At 46.4% G+C, this 17,794-nt stretch overlaps 1 protein-coding gene across 4 annotated transcripts in view; it reads right to left on the reverse strand.

Moving 5' to 3' along the window:
* XDH (xanthine dehydrogenase) overlaps positions 1–17,794 on the reverse strand; it is a 59,905-nt gene that overhangs the window by 18,181 nt on the left and 23,930 nt on the right. For 2 of the 4 annotated variants that reach the window (XM_049095338.1, XM_049095337.1), the window contains exons 12-24: positions 17,014–17,107; positions 15,354–15,463; positions 13,020–13,204; positions 11,472–11,646; positions 9,873–9,953; positions 8,350–8,519; positions 6,231–6,354; positions 4,013–4,132; positions 3,462–3,558; positions 2,826–2,950; positions 1,918–2,051; positions 1,411–1,498; positions 174–260 (exon numbers count right to left, since the gene is read on the reverse strand). In XM_049095338.1, the coding sequence (XP_048951295.1) occupies positions 174–260; positions 1,411–1,498; positions 1,918–2,051; positions 2,826–2,950; positions 3,462–3,558; positions 4,013–4,132; positions 6,231–6,354; positions 8,350–8,519; positions 9,873–9,953; positions 11,472–11,646; positions 13,020–13,204; positions 15,354–15,463; positions 17,014–17,107 (1,590 nt within the window). Of the gene's footprint in view, positions 1–173; positions 261–1,410; positions 1,499–1,917; positions 2,052–2,825; positions 2,951–3,461; positions 3,559–4,012; positions 4,133–6,230; positions 6,355–8,349; positions 8,520–9,872; positions 9,957–11,471; positions 11,647–13,019; positions 13,205–15,353; positions 15,464–17,013; positions 17,108–17,794 lie in introns of all 4 variants that reach the window. The other 2 variants (XM_025454250.3, XM_049095336.1) reach the window with 1 other exon arrangement.

Raw genomic sequence — 17,794 nt, forward strand, 5'->3', positions numbered from 1 at the left:
TAATTTGATTATCTTTGTGCTTTAGAAGTAAGCCAAGAGTGGAGAACCTAAAAGTGAGGATCAATAGGGAGGCTACCACAATGGTAACAGGCAGGAACAGAGGGTGGCCTGCACCAGGCTGGCCTCCCAGTTACTCCACCCGCCCCTGGGAGGCAGAGACACATCCTACTTACACTCTGGGAGAGATCCAGGGTATTCCCAGCATTGCTGTAGTGCTCCACCTCCAGAGCCACCACCTTCCCAGTCTTCATGAAGCCAACCTGATGAGAAGGGGAGGGGTTTCTCAACAGTGCCCTTCCTCTGGTAACCCTTAGTCATCCCTGCCCACTTGTGCTACTTGGAGGAAGCAGAAAGAACCAGACATCACACCATGAAAACAAGGTCATTGGGGCTTAACAGGTGAAGCAGAGAGGAGCTAACATCTCTCCAGTGATGTTCCATGGCTCCTCAATCCTGGACACACCTTCTCCCCACACTCCTCCTTCCCTCTACCTACTCCTGGTTTCTGGTTCTGTGAGAGGGAGTGAGGAAGCAGAGAGGGGAGGGCAGGCAGAGAAACTGAGAAAGATACTGGGGAACCTCACAGCTTTAGGCCAGCAGACAAGTTACACCCCACACAAGCATGAATGTGCTTTCATATTTTTCACATCCCTGACCCTATGCAGCCATCAGAACAAACCTTTAAAGGCCAGGCCATCCCATAAGTGAGGAACTGGGACTCAGAAGACCTAGTTACTTTCTGTGAGCACTCAAGAATTTCAGAATAAGGAAAATATGATCCCTTTGGGAGAGTTCAATCATGAAACAAAATCAGACAAGGTCAAAGGGGAGATGTTAAAGGCCAGCCCATGGAGAGATGGGCTCCCAGACTGGGATCTAGCAGGTTATACTGTGTTTAGAGGGACAGGGACCCAAAAAGGGACCATCCCACGGAGGAACTGGCAGTGACCAGCCATCTGTGGTCTGGCGGAGCAGGTACCCACACTACAGGCCCTGGGCAGCTTTATTTCTCATTGAAAATCACTAAGCACTAAGTGGTCATTCTGATTTTTACATCAGGCAGTGAATACATTCACATTAGGCCATTCTGTAGGGATTTACCCAGGGCTGCTGAAAAGTCACACATCTCTCACAGTTGGATAAAGACCAAGGATGGACCAGAGCAAATTCTCAAAAGGCATAAATGCCACACTGGGACATCCCTTGGGAGGTGGCCGGCCAGCATCATTCCTCTATGTTGCTGTTGGCTGATTTGAATTTTTCTCGTTACTATTTCTTCTTTGAACTTCTACGGGTAGTCACGAAAAATGTTGAGAGTACATCCCAGGATCCTTAGATCTTCATCCCCAGCTTTCTTGATGAGATGGCACTGTCCCTCCCATCCCCAACATAGTTCCCAACATCTAGAACCTTGTATTTGGCTAAGAAGGGATGTCTGCCACCAGTTATCAGCATGTCCTCATCACGATCCAGCATGCAGCGCACAGGGCGGCCAGTCCTGAGGGAGGCATCAGAGGGTTAGAACACTGGGAGCCTCTGCAACAGCCCAGTCCTGTCAATCTCAGGGATGAAAACAGCACTGGAGACTTCTCTTTCCACCTGGCACTGGTGCGGGTCTGCTCCACCTCTAGCTGTCTAGGAACCGTGCTGGACAAGCCAGGGACTATAAGGCTATGAGATGCGTCCTTGCCCTCGGGGCCCTCACAGCCAGATAAGGGAGACAAGACATGGATCCATGCATGGAACACAAAGAAACAGGTGGTGTTACCCTCAACCCAATGGCCAAGAGTTCTAAAAACAGAAGGCTGTGAAAATGCAAAGCAGGGGGAATCTACTTCTAAAGGGGGGAAATCTGGAAAGCCTTCCTAGTAGCAGCAGCCTTATTCTCCTTCCCCGGAGCTGGCAGGGAAGACTCACTTGTATGCAGCCAGGGCTACTACCGTGGACACCAGGGTGCTCCGGGTCTCTTTCCCTCCAAAGCCTCCTCCCATTCTCTTCACTCGGACCAAAATCCGGTTTATTGGAACCCCCAACATGTTTGCCACGAAGGCCTGTGGACAAAAGAAAAATTACTTGCCCTGAATGCATCACTGGGACTTACTTCAGGCCTGAGCTGTCCCGCCGGATATCTATGAACCTAATTACTGCTGTGAATATTGAGATTGTCCTTGATTTCAGAAGTGTCCCCACCACCTCCCCAGGCAGCCCTTGAGCTGAGGGTCCTGGGAGCCAGCACTTATTAGTCACCGCAGACTGAATTCACTTGTCTTTAACCAGTGGGGGGAGTGGCTGGCCACAGCATACTCTCAGAGCCAAAGTTCATTCCATCTAGCCAGGAACTGTTGAGTTGTGAGGGGAGGATCAGTCACCCAAAACGCTGCCCACCACTGTCGCATTACCAGAAGTACAGAAACAGGAAATATTTGAGCTGCCACAAATAATGTAGTGGTCTCTGTGGCTACCACTTAAGCCCATACCCTTGTTTTACAGAGGAGGAGCCAGAGATTCAATGACTTGACCAAGGCCATATATCACTGGAATGATAAAAGCCAACACTTACCAGACCCAATGCAAGTAGTAACACCTAATCAGTACACCCTACCAGGTCCATCTTGCAGATGAGGAAAACCAAGGAAGGCAAGGTAATAACTCAGTGACACCAGCTTGTTGGTTGACAGGGTCTGGTTCCAGGTCCACGACCCTCAAATCCCCTCCTCCCCAGTCCAGATCACCCTCTTCCCATACCCCACACTGCCACACGTGCTCTGCCAGACACTCCCCAAGTGCCCTCCCCCGGCCCTGGAGCTGACCCACGGGACACCTACCTGGGTCTTCATGGTGTTCTGTGTAGACGCAAAGAGCTCCAACTCCCCTTCCTCACCTTTCGGGACGGCGATGGTGCAGTGAGTCTCCAGGTAGAAGTGCTCTTGCCCACCTATGTACACTTCGCCTGGGGAGGCAATAAGACGCCCACATTGATCACAAGTTTGCTTAAGGAGAGCACACCCACCGTGTACCAGGGACCATTGTAGGAAATAATTCCAAAAGGGGTCTAGTTGGCAGCCCTGCACCACATGGGAGCTGCGGGCCTAACTCCACGGTGTGGAGGTGGGGGGAGGAAGAGTGGTGGGGGAGAGTCCTGGCTGCAGATGGGTGAGGACAGCCTACAGGCCTACAGGGGGCGGCCAGGATCTGTGGCCACTACCTTCTCTGATAGTCTTCGAAATTCTACATACTACCAGCTCCTGAGAATCACTTAGGTCTATCTAGCCTAGAGGCAGGAGGGCAGAGATGAAAATGGCAGATGGTCTTTCCCTGCCATCTACTGTTTTGTTACAAACATCAGAAGGACTCTTCCAGTAAATATTCACTCCCCTGCTCCAGGACCCAAGGTCCAGCCCTTGAATTTAATTTGTACCCAGGGCCAGTCCATATCTGGGACTGCACGGTGCTGGCTATACCTGAAACAACGTTGTCTGCTTCTGAAAACCCCTTCGTGAGTTCTCCCTTCTCGATCTTCAGCTCAGACCCATAAAAGGAATTGTTTTTTATAGCATCCTGAGGATCAGAAAGAAGCTTCAGTGACTGGACTTTCAGAGGAGAAGGAAGGTTGTTTCCAAACCTGAAAGAGAAACTGCTGGAACTCCCTCTCTCTTCTCACGCAGATATCTACTAATGCCTTACAGACTTAAAGTAAGCTTGTGTGTGACCCCAGGCATTGCATTCCTCCACTTCCTCAGAGATAGGTGGACAGCCTTGGATCTTGAGGAAAAGTAGAGTCCCTCAAGGAACAATGGGAGCTGGCACTGGGAAGGAGGAACCTAGTTTGGCCACTAATGAACAGACTCTGATATCATGATGGGGACATACGGTTTCAGAAGACTACCCAAACCTGGGGCTGGAAGAGATGTAAAATTTCATCTATTGCTGGAATCCTCCCTAAAGGATCCCAGTAAAGGTGCCTCCAGGGATGGGTGGCTCACCCCTCTTCATGCAGCTCTTTCTCAGTTACCTCAATTGTAATAATGGCTGGAAGTTCTTCATAGGTGATTTTCACCCCCTGAGCAGCTCTCTGTGCATGTTCTGGAGTGTCGGTGACCACAGCACCAATGATGTGCCCAATACAAGTCACCTGGGAACAGACCCAGACAGTTAATGAACATAACATTCTCCTCACAAAACAAATTATTTTGGATTGTTCAAAAGGCAAAGGAAGTCCAGGCCACCATAGTTTTCTTAAGGTACATTTCAGGAATGCCTTGGGGTCTTTTCTTGTCTTTGTCCTACTATTTGGGATTATGTGCTTCTTCACGTGTTTAGAATCAGTGGAACTGGAATAGGACTTGGAGATTACTAGTATCAGAATGGCAAACTCACTTCATCTCAGAGACCAATTCTGCTGATTCACTACTGGCAGATTGTGGAGAAGCCGCCCAGGGTGGAATGTGGTGATTGACATGTTAGTCATGACTGCCGTGAGCAACAGAATGAGAGGCGTGGCAGCATGAAGTCTATCTATTGATTCAGATCAACTCCAACACCCTTGTTCTTCAGGTGAAGAGATGTAGACCCAGAAGGTAAGATCACAATCTTGCCTTGGTGTATTGCTAGATCACAACTAAATCTTAGCCCCCATTTCCAGTTTCATTTCCTTCTACCATTCCCTTTTGTCTTCTGTCTCCAGATTTACACCAAAAGCTTCTCGAAGGCAGCAATCATGTCTTATACTCCATCTAGATGCCCAGGAGCAGTAGTTCTCAAAGCCTGGTTCTTAGTCTTGATGACCCATACACCAGTTTTTTGTTAGATTTATAGAATAGAGATTGTTATTATCTCATTACTTAATGATTCAGGTCCTTCACAGGTCATTTTCTTCCAACATCCCCCAAAACATAAACAAAAAATATTGTCCAATTCATCACATTGGAATACAAGGTTTCAGGCAGCCCAGGTGGCTCAGCAGTTTAGCGCCACCTTCAGCCCAGGGCGTGATCCTAGAGACCCAGGATCGAGTCTCACATCGGGCTCCCTGCATGGAAGCCTGTTTCTCCCTCTGCCTGTGTCTGTTCCTCTCTCTCTCTCTCTCTCTCTCTCTCTCTGTGTGTGTCTCTCATGAATAAATAAATAAAATCTTTAAAAAATAATTTTAAAAAAGGAATACAAGGTTTCTGAAAAGAAAACTCCACACAGTCTCTGATGGTTATCTCTTGAGGATGCTGTCAAGTTGTTGACTTAATTGAGTAGTGCTATGGTGATTACACCTGCTAGCAGCAGTCTTAGAGGCTCTTGTAGTTTTTAAAAGCAATTTGTTCTTCTGTCAAATGGAGTTCTTGTATCTCCATGGTTATAGCTTTGGATTCTCTCCTTCACTTGTACATTAATAATAAAGTGAATCTGCCCTTCAGCAACCCTAGTCTTCTCCAATTTGCATTTGATTTGTATTGGAATTGTAAAATGACTGCCTGAGGACTATCCTATAAGTGTATGGATTTTTGTAGCCACCATCTTGAGTGTTTGGAAAGTTTTGTGTGTGTGTATGCAGGAGACTTCCATATATGGTTGAAATCGATAGATGAACTTTTGTATAAGTGAATTATCAATACACATAGTGATGATATTGTGATTTCTATTCTAGTTAGTTTGTTTGCCATATTTTTATTTTCTTTAAAAAGGATCTTGATATTATACCCTTCAGAACCTAATTGGTAGTTCAAAAACAATCACCTGTCTTGTTTTAATGCCACTCTGGCCAGGCATCATCCTACTATGTGCAATTAGCAACCGTCAGTTAAATAGACAAGTAGGGGATCCCTGGGTGGCGCAGCGGTTTGGTGCCTGCCTTTGGCCCAGGGCGCGATCCTGGAGACCTGGGATCGAGTCCCACGTCGGGCTTCTGGTGCATGGAGCCTGCTTCTCCCTCTGCCTGTGTCTCTGCCTCTCTCTCTTTCTCTCTCTGTGACTATCATAAATAAATAAAAAAAATTTTTTTTAAAGATTAAATAAATAAATAAATAAATAAATAGACAAGTAAACACTAAGTGAAAGTTTAAAGTGCCACCAGACAGACTTTGTCCCTTTACAGATTATCCTTCACCCTGGCCAATCAGATGATGGCCACAGTATGTGCAAATATGGAATCCTTTCAAGATTAGGATTTAGACGCATGAGCACAAATTAAAACTTGACTGCTCATTACACTAACTTCATATCTTAAAAAAGCCAAGACGTACCTCATCCTCTGCAAAGATTGTTTCATCGTTAAAAATTCCAGTTTTATTACTCCCAGGAACATCATTAAAAGAGAGAAAGCAAACGAACCCTGGCACCTTCTCAGCTTCTGAAGTATCTATGGACCTGCAAGAATGAGCACAGTGAGGGGTCCAGGCAGGAAACCAAAGCAGAAGACCCATCACCCCACTGGATACCTGTCCTCAATTGAATTCCTCCCTTCTCCACCTTCTATTCTATTCTATTCTATCCTATCCCTATCCTATATTCTATCCTATTCTACCCTGTTCTGCAAACGCTAGTTAAATGCTTACCCTGTGAAGGTCACCATGCTGAGTGCTGCAGGGAGGATGGAAGATGAACAGGACAGCCCCCCCCTCCCCCATCCCATGGAGCCTCTACTAGGGAACCAAATCACAGTGAGTAGCATTTACTCTTGAAAGCTTCTGCTCACCACTGATCAAATGACCCTGAACATCGTCACACAGCCAAATTCTTCTCCCCACCTTCGTGGAGCTATCCCAGGGCAGCAGGGCACCCCGGCCATCAGCAGGCCTGAGAGGAAGAACACCTGGAGCCTGTGTCACTGTACTTCTAACTGGCCCAGGCCCCCATGGGGAAATTAGCACAGAGGCACCTCAGAGAATAGTATAGAAACTACTCTGCACACCAATCAACTTCCAAACAGGCAATCCGCATCAGAGCTCCAGAGAGTCATTGTCATTGTTCTCAGTTTACATTCGGGAAACTCAGCTAGAGAAAATTGAGTGGCTTTTCCAAAGTCACCTAGCCAGAGAGCAGCATAGCTGGGGTTAGGCCCGAAGTGAGGTTAGCAAAAGCCCAAGCCAGGTGCACTTCTGCTGTATCTCATTCCCTTCTAAGTGCATGCAGCCAGAAAAGCCCGGATCATTGCATTTACTACAAAGCCCCATCCCCATCCTCCTACATCCATTCATACATCCCTCAGATGGAGCAAAGTTTTCTGAATGTAGACAATGGGTATCATGGTCAGCGTGCTCAGTATGGGCTCAAGACAAGGACAAAGACAAATGCATTTACCCTATAGCTGGCAACTGTATTCTCTTAAACTTTTTTCCCCCACAGAACTGGAAGAGTTTACTTATCTGTTAGGTTTTGTCTGTGTCCATGTTACCATTCCCAGAGCCTGTATCCAGGTGGCTAAGAGCAGCAAAGGAAACACCAATGAAGAAGAGACTGGATTCCCTAATGCATGCAGCCCAAGGGAGAGTTTCTCTGCTCAGCAGGCCATGTGTCTAACGTCACCAGCAAATCACATTCAGCCTCTGGCCTGAACATCCAGAGGCAGTACAGCCCAGTGCTAATGCTGCCTGGCTTCAAACCCCGGCTTTGCTGCAAACTCTGGCATTGTCAACTCTGTGACCTGGGGCAAGTAACTGACCATACTTCTGCCTATTTCCTCATCTGGAACATGGAGATAATAGGACCCGCCTATAGGGTTGCTGAGAGGAGTAAATGTGCCAATATATGTAAAATGCTTTAAACCAGGCTGCTGCAAATATTAAGTGCCATATGAGTGTCTATTATTATTATTATTGAGGTGGCAATTCTTGTCATTTGGTTTCTCCAAGTTCAACAAACAAGTATGAGCCACTCTTCTCTCCTAGGTCCTTTGTGGACTCTATCACTGATCCTTATGCAAACATCCTATTATGAACAAGGAAACTGAGAGCTTACATATGCAGGCCAAGGTCCCTGTTGCAAAGCACAGAGGCAGGGACACAATCCCAGGTCCATCAGACTCTCCTCCCCTTAGTACTGACTCAAGTTCTACTGAAATTTTGCACCGAAGTTTAGCCCAATTATCAAAGTGCAGATCTAACCCACTCCTGTTAAAAGCTCCTCCCTGCTTTTCAGACCAAGCATAATCTCCTGGTTCAGCACTCCAAGGCTTTCCTTATCTGGCCCCTATCTATACCTCCAACGTCACCCCCTCACCTTCCCAGGAATCACTGAGCCCCTAACATCCCGGGGTCCTCTCCTATGTGATTTTAAGACAAGTCCTTGTGTTCCTCTCTAGACCAGAAGGCCCCAGAGAAGCCTCCCAGAGCCCTTCTTCCTGAGTATATTTACGACACTCACTTGATCTTGGCATGGGCCCGGGTGCTGGTGACCAGTCGGAGGGACAGCTCATTCTCGTAGCGAGGGATGTCGTCACAGTACACAGCCTCCCCGGAGGCCTGCATGGCCGCAGCCAGGTGGGGCAGGGGCCGGCCCACCATGTCCTCTTCAGACTGACCCTCAGGCACCTCCTGAAACAATGTGGTCACCAGTCAAGCTGAGCTGCAGAGGACACTGTTTCCCTACAGGCCCAAGGAAAGTGCAAGAGCTTCAGGCCGAAGCAAACCTGAGGAAGGATTGGGGAGGGTGGGGAGGCAGGAGGGGCATAGGGCAAAGTTACAGAAAGGCAGATAAGAAGTCATTGAGAAGGGTGCCATAGTATCATTATACAGAGGAACAAAAAATAAATTACTAAAGAGGAACCTCTATGTCCATTCACTGGGGGTTGAGTAAAAACATATGCTCTATGCATACGATGCAATAGCACACAACTGTTAAGACATCCTTTAAAAGAATTTTAATGAGAAGGAAAGAATACTCAGTGTTAAATATAGAAACAGGACATAAAACATTGTGTGTGTCTATGAGCATTTGAATTCTGTAGGGAAAACATACATTTTATAAACGTAGTATATACATTTCCATATATGCATAGGAAAAACCGGAAAGACATAAAGAAGAATATAATGATTTTTCTCTTGGAGGTGGGATCTTTTTGTTTTCTTCTTGATGTCTTTCTGTACTTTCCAAATGTTCTAAAAAGTATTTATAATAAAATTCTGTTTAAGAGTTGTTCCAAGTAATAATAATAATGGCCAATATTGTATTGAATGTTTAATATATGCCAGGAGCTATCTAGCTATCTAGCTATAGTTATGACACAGCAGAGCTTGGATTCCAAGCCTGGCGGTCAGACCCCAGAGTTCATACTTGGGACCACCATACTCTAGCCAGGGGCCACAGATCGTGGCCTGTGGGTCAAACGTGGCCCACTGGCTGCTTTTATAAATAAAGTTTTATTGGTACACACATTCATTTATGTATTGCCTCTAGCTGTTTTCATGCTACCATGACATAGTTGAGGAGTTGCAACAGAGACTGTATGGCCTACAAAACCCAAAATGTTTATGGGAGAAGCTGAGCCTTGACCTAGTGCTTCCCAAAAAGTTGCCATTGATAGAAAGTTGTTGTTTTGTTTTTGTTTTGTTTTGTTTACATGGTCAAGAGAACTCCTGGCTTTTCACATCAGCCCCACAGAGGCACCAGAAAAGACAAAATGGAAAAAAAAATTTTTTTTTTCTTTTTCTTTAAGGAGCAGATGAAGATGAGAGTAATCCCAAGAGAGAAATTTGAGTAAGGAAGAGAGAAAATAGCTTCATTGACATTAATAGGATTCCCATTTTCTTCACTGGATATTTATGCAGAGCACTAAGGAGCTTTGAGCACCTATACAGAACTCAAGTTGGTCACTCACCAAAAGGTCAGCATCATCTGATATGACCTACAGAGGCCAGTGATATTAGCCATACATTCTGTATACTCACTTGGAAGAGCTGGACGTTGGCTGGAGGGTCTTTCTGAAAGAGTAAGGTGGCACTGGCATAGGTGGGGTCCAGCTTCCCACACTTCTGTGGAGGCAAGAGAACCGTGGTGATCGTGACTATTTCTACCACTGATCCCACCCTTGATTGTCCCCAAGGGGTAGAAGTTACAACTATTCCCCTCATCTCCTCATTTTACATTCCTTTGAGTTCTGGCTGGCTCTATCTTAACATCAGCATGCAGGCTTGGGAGCTCAGTAGTTAATAACAGCCTCAGCAACTCCCCCAACCCTGCAGCCTGCATGGTGAATGGTTTGTACTTCCTCCAACACACCAAATGGTTTCCCTCCCTCCTGCATTTATGCACACTGCTCTTTCTCCCCCAGCCTTGCTGGAAAATTCTTCTTCCTCCTCATTTCTGTGGGAAATATGGTATGGGAAACATGCACAATATAATCTCAACAGAATGAAGGGGGACATAAAACACAGCATAAACACAGCATGACCTCGAACCTGTTTAGAATGTGATATGTTCCAGATCAAAAGCTAGGAGGATGACAGGTCTGTAAATAGGTGGATGGAAGGACAGACAGAGAGAGAGAAAACAGAATGACAGACAGATGGACAGATAAATGTAGGGAAAAGGTCAGAGAAATAAGCAAAAATAGTAGCAGTAGTTTTCTGGGGGATCTGAGAGAAGAGTAAATTTAATTTCAAAAAAGTTAATTTGAAAAGTTTTTAATTTCTCCATTCAAAAATGTTTCATTTTTTTATTTTCAATTTTAATTTTTATCACATTTCCGGGGTTTTTTAAGTTTTCCACAGTAAGTTTATTGCTTTTGTAACCAGAAGAAAATAAGTATTATGAATGTTTTTCAAAGAGGGATTTCAGTCAGCTGTCCCCACATCTGTGGGGAGGAGCCTTCCCTACTTTGCACTACCCATATCATCTTCTCAGTTGTCACTCTAGCCTGACCTTTATTGACCAGGTTCCCTGCCACACAAGGCTTCCCCTTAGTGCCTGGCGCAGTGTTATGTATAAAAGGTACAAAATAAACACTTGGCGAACCAATGTGGGGAGATGGATTCCCGCTCAGCCATACCTCCTCCAGAATGTGCACCCTCACAGTGACCACTGGGCCCCCGGCTATAGCAGCCCCACCTCCCAATGTCGTTTCACATTCTACCTTCCCTTCTCACTCCCATTCTAACTACAAAACCACAGTTGCCTCAGCCAGCCTCTGGAAGGGTCATCTGGTCTACCCATGCCCTTGTGCAGATTTTTCCAGCCAAGAGTTCAAGAGTTGTGACCTTTTCGAGTTCTTAGGTGAAATGATGACTGCAAGGACCAGAATCTATGTCACTGATGCCCAGCCCAGTGCTCTGCCTCGTAGCCACCCTGTTGGCTCCCATTTCCATTTGGCAACCTGGGCCATGAGTCCTTGGTCCTCTCTTCTCTACCCTCAGACGTCGGAAGGGAGGAGCAAATTGATCACCTGGTCCACAGGTGAGTCCTCCTCACTCAGACTGGTTCCTTAAATCCCCAAACAAGAGTCCTGCACAGAGTCTGTATCTTGCCACCATCCCCACCCCCATACTCACATTTTCTAAGTTCCCTCTCTCTAATTTCTGAAGCACTGTCAGGTAGAATTTGAAGAAGAAGCTGAGGGTGAGGGTCCGCCGAAAGTCCACCATGCCGCCAGGGGCATCGGGGGACAGCTTCAGCTCCTCTGCCAGGCCTGCACACACGTTCTGCAGCAGATCCTCATTCCATAAACTGCCAGAGAACAAGTGAGAGAGTGTCCCTATCTGGACCTCAGAATCATTTGCGTGGGCTGCTATGTACAAGGTGACAGTTGTCTGAACCTTGGTTCCAGATTTGGTTCAGATACTTAGAGATTTGTAATTTTGGGCCAGTTACTTGCCTGAGCCTCAAGCATCCTCATTTTTAAAAAGAGATACAATAATTTTTTTTAAATACCACCAAAATAATAGTAAAATCTATTGAGTCCTTATCATATATACTAGGCAAAATCCTAAGTGCTTTATATGAAACATTACTTTTCATTTCAATTTAAAAGTGTACCAGGGAAAATTTTTAGACACATTTTACCAATGAGAAAACTGAGGCATGAGAAGGTTAAGTAACTTGACTCATATAACCCAGCAGGTAAGTGTTGGAGCCAGGAATTGGAACCAAGGAACCAAACTCCAAAGGTAAGCTTTATTTATCCATATGGTCATCGTAAGGATTACAGAGGATAGTGCCAGTGAAGGGCGTGGTAAAACTGCTGCCCTATCCTAACAGTAGTAATAGTAGCCATAGTAGCCATAGTAGCCACGTAGCAGTAGTAGTGGCAGGAGTAGCAACAGCAATAGTCGTAGAGGTAATACTAGCAGCGGCAGGAACAGTAGTAGTGGTAGTAGTAGAAGCAACTGTAATAGTAGTAGCAAATGCAGAAATAAGAGAAGTAGTAGAACAAGGAGAAGTAGCAGTAGTAGTAGCAACAGCACCAGTAATATTGTGTTTCGTGGTAGAAGTAGTGGCAGCAGCAGTGATACTATTAGTTTAGCAATAGTAACAGTAATGGTGGCAACCGTAGTAATAGCAATAGTAATAGCATTAACAGTAGCAGCAACAGTAATGCTATTAGTAGTAATATTAGGAGTAGCAGCAGTAAAAGTAGTAGCAGTAATAATAGTATTAGTAGTACAAGAGACTGCAGTAATAGTACCAATAGTGATAGTAGGGTTAGCCACAGTGGTAACATTAGAGTAGTGATGGTAGTAGGAAAAGCAGGAGTGATGGCATCAGGAATGGTAGTAAGAGTACTGGCAGTAACAATAGGACTAGCGCTAGCTGTACTAATTGTAGTGGAAGCAGCAGCACTAATAGGAATAGTAACCGTAGTTATGGCTGTTGTGGTAGCGGTAACAGCAGTAGTGATAGTAGCAACAGTAGTAGCAATGGTGACGCCAGTGCAGCAACAGCGATGCTATTAGCAGTAACCATGCTACTAGGAGCAGTAGTAAATGGAGCAGGGGTGGTAACAGTGGTCACAGCAATAGGCATCGCAGTAGTAGCAGCAACAGTAGGACAACTAGGAGTCATAGCAGCTGTGGCGGTTTTATCTTGCTGGTGGCTCTTACTTTTCCACCTGCTTCCGTGTGGTCTTGAGAGCTGAGATGGTTCTGTCATCCATTCCGCCATAGCAAAGGGCCAGCTCCTTTACCTGTGCGGTTCCTGGATGGAACAGGACTCTCATGCCACTGGTCACCTTGGCTATGTCATCTTCCCTCCGAGAGGCCTGCTTGAATGCTGAGAAAAACTCACCCTAAAAAATAATCAAGGGGTTCTTGTTTCCCATCTTGTTTGGCAAGGACTGCAGATGGCAACGCTGCAGCATGGGGACACAAGGAGGGATAAAGGGACAAGGCCATCGCAAACCCGGAAGGGGCCGGAGGGAGGAATCAAAGATCCAAGCAGAACCAAGACATTCTCAGGAGGAGTTCCACATAACATTCCCAGAAGCTGGGAAGGGTTGGGATTTCTCCCTGGTAGTCAGGAAAATTGAAAGTCTGGGACAAAGGAGAACGGGGTGCTCTCAACCAACAGGTAGGAAGAGGAAAGACGTCTTTTCAAAGGCTCCTCAGAGACCCCCAGCCTCCCCATCTTCCCATCCCAATGCCCAGCCTCTGAACCACACAGCACCTGAGCCACCCAGCCTCTGTGGGGCTGTGCCAAAACCTCCGCTTTTGGCACAGCCCCAAAGCGGCCTGACTGCCTCTCACACAGATACAACAAGATGCCAGAGGGTGTCTGAAGCACACCTTCAGCTGGCCACCTGTGCACATGCCCTCTCTAACTTGTCCCTCCCACTGGCCTATTGGCTACAGTTAGAAACCTTGCTTCCTGAAAGAATGAGTCACCCTAAGAAACAATAGCTATGTTGGTGCTTTGCACATCCATTCCCCCTGGGTTTAAGCCAGGGCCTCTCAATAGGAGGGGAGCATGAGTTGCTTTCCAGGTGAGAACCATCTGATAGCAAGCCCATTCTGTGCCAAGTTCTGCTCGAGGTCTGAACTCACCACAAATTCTAATTAACATCAAAGGCAGAAGTTTAAGGGAAAATTTACTGGAGAAAGCACAATGAGGCCCATTGTGGAAGTCCAGCATGGCCACAGGCTTCTGTTCCAAGAAGCCACAGAGACTTCTCTCAACCATAAAGCTAGTCTAGATCCCTGATGTCAAACACGGTCCTGGGACAGTGAGCCCAGAGTTTGAACTTGGTTCTGGAACAGAGGTTCCAGCTGCTCACTTCCAGGACCGTGCCAGTCCACGGTGACATTTCTGCTGGGGTACCGTGAAATGTCAGTGTCAGATTGGCAGCTGTTCTTTTTCAAGAAATCCTTCCTAATTCTGGGTATAAAAATCTCCTTTCTTTTATGAAATGTTTTTGTGAATGTCTCTATCTGGCAAAATAAAAACTGGACGGTGCTATCTGTTTTCTCATCCTTCCCCAACTCATAATTAAATAAAAGAAAAAGATACTGATCCGTGAAATACAAAAACTCTGGGAATCACTGCTCAAAATGGTCTATAAGGACAAGCTAGGAAGTCATGAAGAAACCACCTTGGGGACATAATGGCCTTACTTTCATTAGCATTCTCATTAAGGAGGCCAAAATTAGCAAGGGCAAACATGCCTTGTAACACTCACTCGAGCACTAGCTGGGGTGAGACCCATAATACTCTCTATTCAGGCTGGTTTCACGGCCTTGCACAGATCACTTTTCTATGAGGTCCATTACAGAATGTGTGGCTGCCAAGGGAGGAGAGAATCACACAGATGAAGACACCACAGTCCCCAAGGAACAACAGCAAGGCAGCCAGAAGTGCCCAGACCTGCCTCAACAGGGCAGAAAAACTGCCCATGAAGCAGAAATTCAACTAAGCCAACCCAGAGCAAGGTCAGTAAATAAACACCTCATCAGCATGTGAGGGCCTGAATCAGCTTCTTCACTCAGCAGTCAAACCCCTCTCCTCTGACCTGGGGCAGGAATGCTCCACAGCTGGACGTGCTTCTGAAATCGTGTTCTAGCTGCCCGCCGGAGCGCCCCACTGACTCCTAGACATCTCCTGGGAATCTGATGAATTCTCGATTTCAATCTTCACAATAACCTCCACAGTGGGTCACATCGTGCCCATTTTACAGAAAAGGAAATTGAGGTTCAGAAAGTGGAACTGACATGCCCAAGATCACATGTCTAGCTGTCGGTTTCACAGTCCGAGCCATGCCCTATGCCCCCTACCCTGAAACTCCTCACTGTCCAAAGAGAAATATGGTTGGTTAAAGGCAATGTTCAGAGACAATGTTAAAGTTGAGAGATGTTTTAAAGGTTGGTCCCCAGGGCAGACTCTGGTCTCTTCGTCTGGCGCCTAGCCCCGGTAAGAGTGATTCGGGATACAACTGAACATCTCACCTCCCTGCTGTAGGGGATCTCGATGGAAAGCAGGATCTCCTCCGGAGCTAGTAGGGTCTTCCTGTAGCCAGGGAAGAAGGTGTGGTCCATCCGAACTGTTCTCTTGATGCCTTACAAAGCCAGATGCAGAGAGGCCAGTGTGAGAAAGCAGAGAACAATCTACCAGTGAATTCCCCACCCTGGTCTCTGGTGCCCACAAACAGAGGGAGTTGCTGGTACATTGGGGCCAGGGTCTTCTATCTAAAATCCTTACTCAGTGGTGTGCTGGTACATGTTTAACAACTGATTATGTGTGGGCAGGGGGAAGCCCTGAGTTGTGGTATTTGCTAGCTTCTACAGTATCAACACTCTTGCTATAGACGATTTCAAGCTACCAGGTGACATCAGTGAACATGAAGTTGGAAAGAAGGTAGCAAGGAGTTGACACAGCAGGCCTACCATCTCCTGAAAAGCCTGCTTATCAGTTGGCTGTGGGCTGTCCTCCGAGAATGTGGATTTCAGCAGAGTCCCCACCATTCTCCAGTAGGAATGACTCACTGTGTCTAAACTGTTCATATAAACAGCCGGGTTTATGCTGAACACTTGCCTTCCTTTTGAATGTCTGGGCTTTTGGCTTGTGCCAGGCAGAGCTATGTGACCACCCCCAATAAAAGCCCTAAGTGCTCAGTCTCTAAAGAGTTTCCCTGGAAGACTGTACTTCACATGCCTGATTATGATGTATCTTGTTGTTGAAGGAATTAAGGGTGTCCTGTGTGACTCCATCGGAAAAAGGCTCTGGAAGCTTATGCCTGGCTTCCTCCAGCATATGCCCTATATCCCTCTTCACTTGGCTGATTTTGCTTTGTATCCTCCCACTTATAAGTCATAGCCATGAGTACAATGATATGTTGAGTCCTCTGAGTCCTCCCTGACCTCCCATGAGTCATCAAACCTGGGAGTGGTCTCGGGGACCCTCAGACAAGGAAGATGCACAGCAGCATACTGTGATATAGCATTTCCAGTCTACAGTTATAATGGATGGGAATAACCTTAAGAGCATGGGCAATAGTAAAATAGACTAAAATAATAGACAAAGTGATGAATTTTTACTATTTACTACCTTTCTTTTTAATGTCATTTATTCTACTGTAATTTTATATAATTCAATTGTTAATTATGGCCATGTTTAACAAACACTCAGACTCCCTAAAAATCCAGGCTGTGGCAAGCCTGTGCATTCCAGCTCTAGCACACCAGTGGGTAAGGCATCTGCACAACAGAGGCTGTTGTGAATTCTTTTTTGTTTGTTTGTTTTTTTTTTTGTTTATTCATGAGAGACACAGAGAGAGAGGCAGAGACACAGGCAGAGGGAGAAGCAGGCTCCAGGCAGGGAGCCTGATGTGGGACTCAATCCTGGGACCCAGGATCACACCCTGGGCCGAAGGCAGGAGCTTAACTGCTAAGCCACCTAGGCATCCCCTGTTGTGAATTCTTAATAAAGACATGGTCCAACTCTCCTGGCCTCCAACCTGGGTATATCTCCCTTGCAGTTTCCAGGGATCCAAACCTTAGGACAGCCAGGTTTTTGAACTTTGGGCTCTGTCTCTCCAGAAAGTGACCTATCTTATGATACTTCCCCACACAGTCCTCCTTCTCGACTTCTGCATGATGTAGCTCTCACCTCTGGACACGATGGTCAGCTTGGCCTCACTGGCCATGAACACAGGATTGAGGTCAGAGATGGGGCTGGCATTGATGATGTTCCCTCCAATGGACTAGAACAAACAGAAAGTGTGTGAGAGCCCAGCCCACCCAGGAAAACCTTGCTCTCACAGCTGGCTCCTGACCATGGGCATGTGGGTGACATCTGCTGAAGGCACAAGACTAGCACCACTTGGGCATCCACGACAATATTTGAGACCCAAACACTTAGGATTGGATTTCAGGTCTGAAATGTACCAGTTGATGACCTGGGTCAGCTCCTTTAATTTGTTCAATTTCACCCCAACTTTTTCTGAAAGAGTTGAGGTGTTTTTTTCCGTGATGCATGCAAGTGTTTCCTCAAAGTAGATTCCAGCCGAGCTGGGGAACTCAGTGGAGCTTTCTGAGCTTCTGCCTTCTCGTCCACAATAAGAGGTGACAGGGGCTTAGGCTAGGGTGAAGGAATGGGATTGGGCTTTTAGCTTTGGGTTTTGTTCTTATGGAAAACAACAACAAAATAGAAGAGAAGGGGTGGCTTTCCACTCAACGCCATCAGCTGCCTTGAGCCTCCAATGGCCCCCGGTGTGAGAACATCGTTAGCAAACAGGGAGCCTGGGAACTAGTCTGAAGTTTGGTTGTGAACAGTCAATGGCTGGACCCCTCTTTCCTCTCGGACAGGGGCAGTCTCCCTCTGGTTCTCTTCTCAACCCTGAAAGGCAGTCCCCCCTCCCGATTTGGCTTCTCCCTAACTAAAATCTCAT

Source organism: Canis lupus, chromosome 17 (genome assembly GCF_003254725.2).
Source record: "Canis lupus dingo isolate Sandy chromosome 17, ASM325472v2, whole genome shotgun sequence".
Classification (NCBI taxonomy): Eukaryota; Metazoa; Chordata; class Mammalia; order Carnivora; family Canidae; genus Canis; species Canis lupus.